The sequence below is a fragment of the Pseudorasbora parva genome, chromosome 1 (genome assembly GCF_024679245.1).
Source record: "Pseudorasbora parva isolate DD20220531a chromosome 1, ASM2467924v1, whole genome shotgun sequence".
NCBI lineage: Eukaryota > Metazoa > Chordata > Actinopteri > Cypriniformes > Gobionidae > Pseudorasbora > Pseudorasbora parva.
In genome coordinates, this window is record NC_090172.1 from 64,789,251 (window position 1) to 64,799,958 (window position 10,708).

Consider the following 10,708-nt stretch of genomic DNA (forward strand, 5'->3'; position numbering starts at 1 on the left):
CTTGGGTGGAGCTGAGGTAACGTGTGAATAACAGACAGCAGACAAAAGACAGTCCACCTGTGACTCAATGTAGCCACGCCCTTAACTATGCAGAAATTCAAGGCTTTATATAATACAAAAAAATGAGTTCTAAAAAAATTGCCTCCCTTACAGTTGTCCTGAAGTGCAAAATTAGCCATATAGCAAATCAACAAAATTTGTACCATGCTGTAAACATGTTTGTTTTTTTTTTTTCTGCAGCAAAGTTAGGCATTTTAACATGGGGATCAATGAGATTGCTCCCTTTTGGAGCCTGTCCCAAGTGGCAAGTCGATGAACTGCAGTTTAAATCACTTCCATATTGGCTCTGGTCACTTCCATAATGGTGCCCTACTTATAAAATCTGCCATTTCTGTTACATATGAGAAAAGAAAAGAACATGGAACAGAACCACGCTACTTGTTTGAGCTGCACAGATCACTCACACACGGCCTATCAAGAAAGAGTTTAAATTCACCACAGAATAAATGACGTCACTTACGCAGAGATCTAGTGGAAGCATTCGATGCAGTTATAAACCACTGATTTCAGATTAAACAGTGAATTTCAGGGATTTCAGTCCACAAATCACCAACATTCACCATTATTTACTGTAGTAACACCACATGGTATTGTGAAAGAATCAAATGTTCATAAAATGTAATTAATCGCGGGTTCATACTACCTTTTGAGAGTAACATTCAATCACTTTTCAAGAGCTTCATACTTTTTCAGTCCTTTTAAGCTCTAAATGTTATCTATTTTCAATATTACTCTTAATGTGATAACTTGTAAAACTAAAAGTTTGTGTCGGCCAAACCAGCACTTTTATTATAAAAACCAAAACAAAACATGAAGGGATCACTATAACCAGTTGGTGGTGGCAAAGGGGCACTTATTGACTTATTTGCCATTTCCAATCATTGATATATGGAAAAAAGAATTAGGAAGTCACAGTTTCATGTAAAACAAAATTTTTTATCCAAATTGTGACTGAATTAAACAGAAAGCAAGTAAAGAGTTCTCCTTCATTTTATTTTTACTGCTAATTTACAGTAAAAGTAAATTTTATCTGCATATCAATTCAAGCGTAGTGCTCCAAAGGTTTTAAGCAGAAATATGGTAATGTTCTGCACCATATTCAAACATTTTAGGGGAAATATCATCGTAATTGCATTTACCCTACCCAGAAGAGAAATATGAATTATTCTCCAGAAATTGATTTTGGATTTTAGTTTAAACAAAAGCCATAACTAAATAGAAAAAAATAAAAATAAATCACCTCTATTCACCTTGCATGTGAATTTTTCTGAAGATTAAAGGGCAAGTGACGAAGCCAAGAAGGATCTAGGATAGTGACTGGCATGAACACACTCAGAAATAAATAAAAGGATATGAGATAGGGCTGCTTTGACCACTTCTGTTTGCATTAGCGACTGAGCCTTTAGCAGAAGTGGTGATCATGAGCAGCCTTGTCTTGTACCTCTGCAAATCAAAACGAGAGGATATTCTTTGATTCGTGAGAATTATTGCACACAGACTACAGTACAACCATTTAATTCATGAAATAAAAATTTTCTTCAAGATTAAACTTCTTTGATACCACAAATAGGTAAGGCAATGCAATTTGATCACATGTCTTCTCCAGATCCAATGACAGCATGGATAAATCTTGCGCCAAACCTCTGGAAAAGCACATGATGTTGAAAAACCGTCTATGGCTGTTCACGCCCTTTTTTGACAAGAAAACATTGATAAGAAAGCTCTTTTAGTAAAAAATAAAAAATAAATTAAAAGAAAAGCTGGCAATGTTTTCTCTTTTTTGGCATTGTGGTTCCTGATAGCAGCCGAGTGCGTCTTTTGTTGCTATAACAACTAATTTCTGCACGTAACTCGTCAACTTGCTCTTGATTTCATGAGTGAAGATAGCGTTCGTCTAAAAAACGATGCCATAACTATGTGATCTATACTTCATTTAGACAAGTATAGTGCCTCATAACATGTCTGGAACCTACTATATATCCCTAGAGGTCGTAAGGATCTCTCCATTGTCTCTTCTAAATTTGTATATTCTATGCTGTTTTATGGAGTTATTAAGCTAGTATCTGAGGTTTATAACCACATTCAAAGTATTTTCGCTTTACATACTGAAATGATTTGGAAATTGTAGAAGAGAGAATTCGATTCAGTTCGAATTAAGTGCACAATTATTATTTCAATATTATCCTTCTTTAGCGAATCTCGTGAATCAGCACAAAATAAACCCATATTTTGAGAGAATGAGTGAATAAAGGATCACATGAAACACACAATAACACTAACGTTATACGGTCTGTGGCTCGGCCGCAGTGGAAGGTGTGACGGTCGGTCACGGATCTGTCAGACGATCAGCTCGGAGAAACCGCGTGAACTGAGCACCGTAACTGAGGCGATCTGAGCGAACACACGAGTGTTCGCGTTAAACAGAGACTGGAGACTCAAAACAGACTCAATGTTGCTGCTAGCTTCAGATAGAAAACCTTATTTGTGTGCAAATGATTTGTTGAAAAGCAGAGAACAGCAGCCCTTTCAACAGAAACAACCAGAGAGGGAGAGATGTATATGTGTGTGTGTGTGTAAAAAAGGCACTGTATGGTTGCAGCAACTGAGCTATAGCATAATAATACTCATAGCTCCAGCTTGTGACATTGTTGTGCATGATTGGGCAACAGGGGACAGCCATGCTGGTGAAAATCAAGCCGACTCCCGAATTTTTTGATTTTGTATGTTTAAAAATATCGTGAGATTGGGAGGTGCGAGAAACGTGCTCGGCTCGTCTTGTTTTTCCACTCACATGCTGAGAGCCACGACCATACGAGCATCCACAATGTTCGCGCGAGAGAAAGAAATCGTCTTCGAGCTCTTATGACAGCAAAAACAGCACCGTGTAACGTTACGCCTCGCGCCTGGCTTTAACGTTTAATGTGGAAGGCGAGTGTGACTTAAGCCAGATGGTCTGAACTTATGAGTTTCTGTTATTGGTATCAATACTCCTAGATGACCAATACCAGCTTTGCGATTGCCTGATGATAATTATCTGTAAAGTATTTTATTCTGAGCACAGCGTTAGCGTATAATGTTATGAGCCAACTCTCTCACCTGCTCTGTTTTCCACTGTTTCTCCTCACACAACAACTCCATTCATCACCTCTAATCGTTGTTCTGTCTAATCCTGACCTGTCCCTTATTGTGTGTCATAATTCTATGGCTGTGGTCTGCCATATGAGTATTAATAAACATGTATAATTTCCACAGCGTCTGAACTGCCATTGCGACCCATTGTTTTTCTATGGTTGATGGTAAATGGACTGCATTTATATAGCGCTTTTATCCAAAGCGCTTTACATTTTTGCCTCACATTCACCCATTCATACACCGACGGCAGCCATGTAAGGCGCTATCCAGCTCATCGGGAGCAGCTGGGGTTAGGTGTCTTGCTCATGGACACTTCGACATTTGGTCAGGTGGAACCGGGGATTGAACCACCAACCTTCTGGTTTGTAGACAACCTACATGAAGCACTGAGCCACTGCCGCCCCTACTGAAACACTGCCGGTTTGCGGATTTTTAGATGCGGAAGTAAAATTTTCTCACAAAAACGACTCAAAAAGCCTTATTAGTGTATTTACAAGTATAATTTAAAGAAAATCTAGGTCCTACATTCTTTTTCTATACACTGACTCACTGGAGTCTCTAACCTGCAATATGCTCTTTAATAGCAGTCCCTGGGCTATGTGTTTTCCAAAAAGGCTACCAAAAACATACGCCCATTGGCAGAAATAATATTTCTTTCTTGATCTGGGCACGCGCAAGTGTGTGTGTGTGTGTGTGTTCACACTTACATCCACAGATATCCACAGGGCCATGTAACAGAAATAATATTCCAATCAATCACGGGTGGATGAGAAAAAAATCACTGTGTTTGTTTGATAAAGACATTTACGAGCCCTGTGAGAGAATCATCCCGGTTGCCGCTTTCAAAACAATCCCTCCCTCATGTGAACTGAACTGAAAGGTGAGCTGAAGCTCATTAAATATGCAAATCTTATCCAATCCTAGCCGTGAACGTTTACTTCAGTCTCCAGTGCAGCACGCCAAAACCCAGCGTTCAGGAGAGAGCCTTGAAACCAGTGTAGAAAATAGCCTATTACTTATTAGTTATGATGTTTTTGAATGTAAAAACCACACAAACATCATTAGTTGACCTCAGACAATTGTATATAAGTATATAAAAAAGCCAGTTCATGACACCTTTAAGACCAATACACAAAAAATGTCTGGCCACTAAATCCTGGCCAACTGTACAGCACTCAATACTTATTTATGGCTCCTTTTGCCTGAATTACTGCAGCAATGCGGCGTGGCATGGAGTCGATCAGTCTGTGGCTCGGCTCAGGTGATATGAGAGCCCAGGTTGCTCTGATAGTGGCCTTCAGCTCTTCTGCATTGTTGGGTCTGAATATCACATCTTCCTCTTCACAATACCCTATAGATTTTCTATGAGGTTAAGGTCAGGTGAGTTTGCTGGCTAATTAAGAACAGGGATCCCATGGTCTTTAAACCAGGTACTGTTTGCTATGGCACTGTGTGCAGGTGCTAAGTCCTGTTGGAAAAGGAAATCGTCATCTCCATAAAGTTGGTCAGCAGCAGGATGCATGAAGTGCTCTAAAAATTCCTGGATTACGGCTACGTTGACCTTGGACCTCAGAAAACACAGTGGACCAACACCAGCAGATGACATGACATCCCAAACCATCACTGACTGTGGAAACTTTACACTGGACCTTAAGCAACATGTATTGTGTGCCTCTCCTCTCTTCCTCCAGACTCTGGGACCCTGATTTCCAAAGGAAATGCAAAATTTACTTTCATCAGAGAACATAACTTTGGACCAGTCAGCAGCAGTCCAGTCATTTTTGTCTTTCACCCAGGGGAGATGCTTATGACGCTGTCTTTTGTTCAAAAGTAGCTTGACACAAGGAATGTTTAATTTGTGTCATGTTTAATTTGTGTCACCATACTAGGTCATTCAACAATTAGTGTAACTGTATTTAAATAGGGACAATGTGTAGGTGTTTGGTACCATATTGAAAGAACTGTGCTTAGTGGGCTATTAAAATGTCACCATGCATCAGAGAGATTAAGTGCATGCACTGAGACGAGAGAGGTATGTGTCAACTCATTTTAGTTAAGGGAATAACATAGTTTATCATGAAAAAACAGTGGAATATCCCTTTAAGGATCTGTTGCTGTTTTTAAAGTGTTGAATGGTATTGCACCAAAATATGTCGCTGAGCTTTCAATATCTTATCAAAACACAAGACATGAGATGGAGATCTTCTAGCCAGATGATCCTTTGTGTTCCCAAATCTAGATTAAAAACAAAGACCCTCTTCCAATGAATATTAAAACTTACTCGTGATATAGGTGATATAAGTGAAGTAGTAAAAGAAGCTGCATTTTAGTAAATTGTTCGATAGCCTTGCTGTTATGTTATTAAATGAAACCCAATGGGTTTAGTGCCTAATACCTAATGTTTAATGAGAAGAAAGTAAGCACCTCCCTGAAGCAGCTGCACCAATCAGCTCATGTAATACATGCAAAACAGAGAGAACGAAACTAAATGTAAAGCGTCTCAAAACAAGTAGAGAGAAAGAGAAAGTCAGGGCCATAAAGCATGTTTCACACAGCATTCAACCTCTACAACTCCTCTCTGGACACATGTGGTGAGTGGCAACATTTGCAAAAAAAATATTGCTGCCAGGTATCTTAATGTTTGCATTTTTTCGTTAGATAAGTTATTCTTACTTCATAAATAAACATCTGAACTGCTAATTCATACAAGTGAATATATTGTATACACATCAACAAGGGAATGCATAAAAGACCCTTTAATTTGAATTATGCAAATATAAAGGACATGCTATTAACCATGCTCAGTCTGTAGAGCATATATAATTTTAACGACATGTACGAAAGAGTAATTCAGATGGGAATTATAGCATTTCCTGATCCTGTTCATTGTCTAATGTTCTTTAAGTTTGTATTCACTGTCAGAAAAAAAGGTGCATTGCAGTCACTGGGGCGGTACCCTAAGGTACAAAACCAAAAAAAGTACTAATATGTACCTTTAAGGTACTAATACACACTCTTAAAGTACTAATATATACCTTTTAAGGTACAAAGATGTACTGTTTCACTTTTGTACCTTAGGGTCCTGCCCCAGTGACAGCACTGTACTTTTTTTCTGAGAGTGTTGGTTACCTGGTTACCCTGTTCCTGCGTCACGTTTGCTACTTGGAAACACTGTAATTACACACACATCTCCACACATTAGAAAACACTTCACTCACATACACCAGTGTACAATCCAAAACCACACCTATTCCTCAAAATGCACACCATTTCAATCTCTTCCCATTAAAAAAATAAAAAAATAAAAATCCCAGCAATAGGTAAACAAATATAAAACACGCAAAACAGCTCAGTAAGAATGTATTTTTCTTTTTTTCCTCACGAATATTGCACACAATTATAGTCATTTGGAAACTCAAAATGATGTTGACATATTGTCATTGCCCAGTGAAGACATTATATAAGAGCACAGTTGTTCCTCTAATGCATGCATGCTTGGTTCAGAATTATGAATAACTTTCACAGCCAAATCAAATTTTGTTGCAATATTGTCCCGTTTAAGACTGTGAAGCTGCTTTAAAACAATTGTCATTGTAAAAGTGACAACATTTATATGATTCATTTATAATCATATAAATAAAGTTGATTGATTGATTGAACCTCCATGCTATTTTTATTGCAGAGTCTAACCTCAACTAAGGTAATGGGAGGTAAGTATGCTTTTAAAAATATGCTACAAAAACATAATTCATAATAAGCTTAATATTATATAACAAATGTCTTCTTCAAATAGCGAGTGTGTCTTCAGACAGAAACATCGTCCTTCTTGGGAAAACTGGAGATGGCAAAAGCAGCGCTGGAAACACAATCCTCAGAAAAACCTGTTTCACACCCGACGCTTCCCCAAATTCCATAACAGATACGTCTGTAAGAGGAAAGAGCAAAGTTTATGGACAAAAGATCACTGTTATTGACACACCTGGAGTCTTGGACACGGGTCGTGATGATGAGTCCATCAGATCTGAGATCATTAGATCCATTATTAACTGCGCTGCAGGCCTTGATGCCTTTGTCATTGTTCTGAAAGTTGAAAGGTTCACAAGACAAGCAGAGGAAGTTGTGGATAAAATCAGTCAAATTTGTGGAGAGGATATCTTTCAACATGCAGTTGTTTTATTCACTCATGGTGAAGAACTAGAAGGTCAAACCATCGAAGAATTTGTTCAACAAAATCAGAAGCTACAGGAGTTTGTTGATCAATGTGGAGGCCGCTGTCACGTCATCGACAATAAATACTGGAGAAAATGTCTCCATTGGCCCTGCAGTTGTGGTTACAAAAGCAACAGGGTCCAGGTGAAAAATCTGCTAAAGACTATAAATGAGATGGTGAATAGGCACGGTCGCTACACCAATGAGCTGCTTCAAAGTCTGGAGAGGATGATTCAAGAAGAGATGATGAATACTAATGTAGACAATGCGTCTCCAAACCAACAGCGAGAACAAGCGGAAAGAATTGTTCATGATAATCTCCTAATGAAAGTTGCAGGAGCTTCAGCAGGGACTCTAACTGGTGCTTTAATGGGCGCTGGTCTTTGTGTGGCATTAGTTGTGACCTCCATAAAGGCAGGTGTTGCAGGAGCAAATACAGCAGCTGCCGGGGTTGGTACCTCTGCTGCCGGGGTTGGTACATCTGCTGCCGGGGTTGGTACCTCTGCTGCCGGGGTTGGTACATCTGCTGCCGGGGTTGGTACATCTGCTGCCGGGGTTGGTACCTCTGTTGCCGGGGTTGGTACCTCTGCTGCCGGGGTTGGTACATCTGCTGCCGGGGTTGGTACCTCTGCTGCCGGGGTTGGTACATCTGCTGCCGGGGTTGGTACATCTGCTGCCGGGGTTGGTACCTCTGCTGCCGGGGTTGGTACATCTGCTGCCGGGGTTGGTACCTCTGCTGCCGGGGTTGGTACCTCTGCTGCCGGGGTTGGTACATCTGCTGCCGGGGTTGGTACATCTGCTGCCGGGGTTGGTACCTCTGCTGCCGGGGTTGGTACCTCTGCTGCCGGGGTTGGTACATCTGCTGCCGGGGTTGGTACATCTGTTGCCGGGGTTGGTACATCTGTGTTTGTTGCTGCATCTCTTTCAGGATTCATTGCAGGAGCAGCTACAGGATGGGAAGCAGCAAGAGTTGCTGATTCAGTATCTGATGCAATACAGATGGGAGCAGCAGCCACCTATGAATATGGAAAAGTTGTACTTGAGAAGGCACAAAAACAAGTTTACTTTATATTTAACCCCCGTATTTAAAAACATAGGGGAGAGCGGGGAACAACCTGACGCTTTTTGAGTTTCTGTAAATCCACTTTGAGATCAGAGTATTTATTTTTACCCACAATATTTTCACACGTCTACTATAATTATGTGGTTTTGTTTTATTAATAGATTGTTTACTTTTTTCTTGACCTATCCCAAAAGAATGGAAGTGAACTGTGACAACATGCCCCACAGGTGGAGTACATTATAACGACCATATGACAAATTAACATGTTATCTGATATAATCAAAACAATATACAAGACAAACTAAAATATTGTTTAAATAAAATACAATTTATAACATTTCAAATAAAATAATGCCATTTTAACCATGTACATATATATTGTGGCAGGGTGAAGGATCATGCAACAATGGAATTGGTGCAAAACCCCCAGAGGGTGGATTTATTGGTGACAATAGTGAACAAACGTTGAATAAGAGTGGTGCAGGTGCGCTGTGTGTCCTCCTTCCGGTTTCCCTGGTGCTAGCGGTGAAGTCAGTGTGGCCGGAGAATCACAGGCTGCTGTCTGGGTGGAAGAGAGAGATAAGCGTTAGCATAGTGCTGCATGAAGATCGTGCTCAGACTGGTGTTCCGGTGTGAGGGCTCCTATGGGGTGCGGCGATGGCCTGCAGCTGTGACGGTCCGGCCCGTGCTGATTGCGTGCAGGTGTTTTGTCGTTGTTGCCAGGGCAACGCTGATGAGAGCTCGGGAGACTCACCCCAAAATGTGTTGAGATGCTAAGTAGGAGAAGTTGGGGATAAAACAGCGATAGTAGCCCACCAATCCCAAAAAGGCTCGTACCTGAGTCTTGGTCTCCAGGCAGGGCGCTGTCAGGATGGCATCAACCTTTTTCTGCGGGGGCTGGACCAGCCCTCTACCCACCCGGAAACCCAGGTACTGAGCCTCGGCGAGGGCAAGATGACATTTCCAGGGGTTGGTGGTCAGTCCAGCCTGCCGGAGTTCCAGGAACACCCTCCGGAGCCGCTCCAGATGGTCCTGCCAGGTCTCGGAGTGGATGACCACGTCGTCGAGGTAGGCGGCTGCGTACGCTTGGTGAGGACGTAGGAGGATGTCCATCATCCCCTAGAACGTGGCCGGTGCCCCGTGGAGGCCAAAGGGGAGGGTCCGGTATTGCCTGTGCCCACTTGGAGTGGAGAACGCCATCTTCTCCTTAGCGGAGTCTGTTAGTGGGACTTGCCAGTATCCCTTGGTGAAGTCAAGTGTCGTGATGTACCGGGCCCTCCCCAGACGTTCCAGTAGCTCGTCGACACGGGGCATCGTTGAGCCGGCGGAAGTCGTTACAGAACCGGAGGGTGCCAGCCGGCTTTTCACGATGACTCCTGGTGGCATTCGGATGTCATGCTGGATGACGTTGTTCTGCCCAGGACTGGTGGAGATAACATCAGAGAACTGACAGACCAGATGGTTCAGCTCCGTCTTCTGGGCGGCTGCCAGATGGTCCCCGACGTCTACAACCAGGGGATCGACGGAGGCCAACGTGGCGAGCTGTTCCCGGGTCCCCACCAACCTCTTCAAAAGGTTGATGTGGTATAACTGTTCTTCACGCCGGCGACCCAGCTGGCGCAGCCAATAGTTGACGGGATCCACTCGCTCCACAACGGTGAAAGGGCCTTGTCAGGTCGCGAGGAACTTGCACGTGGAAGTGGGGACCAGCACCAGGACTCGATCCCCTGGTTGGAACTCTCGTGGCTGAGCCGCACGGTCGTACCATTGTTGTTGGGACTGCTGCGCCTTGGTGAGGTGTTCCCGAACCAATGGCATACCCCTCTCGATCCGCTCACGCATTTCCCTCACGTGTTCGATGGCGGAGCGGAGAGGTGCCGGCTGCTGCTGTTCCCAGGCTTCACGGGGCCACTCCCAGGAGGCCCCTCGGCTGACGACCAAAGAGTAATTCAAAAGGGGTGAATCCCGTGGATGCTTGGGGGACTTCCCGAACATCGAACAGGATGAAGGGGAGCATCAAGTCCCAGTCTCTCTTGTCTTCCGCTGCCACACGCCGGAGCATCTGTTTTAGGGTCTAGTTAAAGTGCTTTACGAGGCCGTCTGTCTGCGGATGGTAGACCGTGGTGCGGAGCTGTTTTACTTGCAGCAGCTGGCAGAGGTCAGCCATCAGCTGGGACATAGAGGGGGTCCCTTGGTCCATCAGTATCTCCGCTGGGATGCCGACTCGGGTGCAGAGCAGGAAAA

General features: G+C 42.9%; 1 protein-coding gene across 1 annotated transcript; it reads left to right on the forward strand.

Moving 5' to 3' along the window:
* Positions 1-6,895: 6,895 nt before the first annotated feature.
* Positions 6,896-8,490, forward strand: LOC137072586 (uncharacterized). The gene is made up of 2 exons (XM_067440471.1): positions 6,896-6,902; positions 6,986-8,490. Exons 1-2 carry the CDS (start codon positions 6,896-6,898, stop codon positions 8,488-8,490), a joined length of 1,512 nt encoding a protein of 503 aa, XP_067296572.1.
* The last annotated feature ends 2,218 nt before the right edge of the window (positions 8,491-10,708 follow it).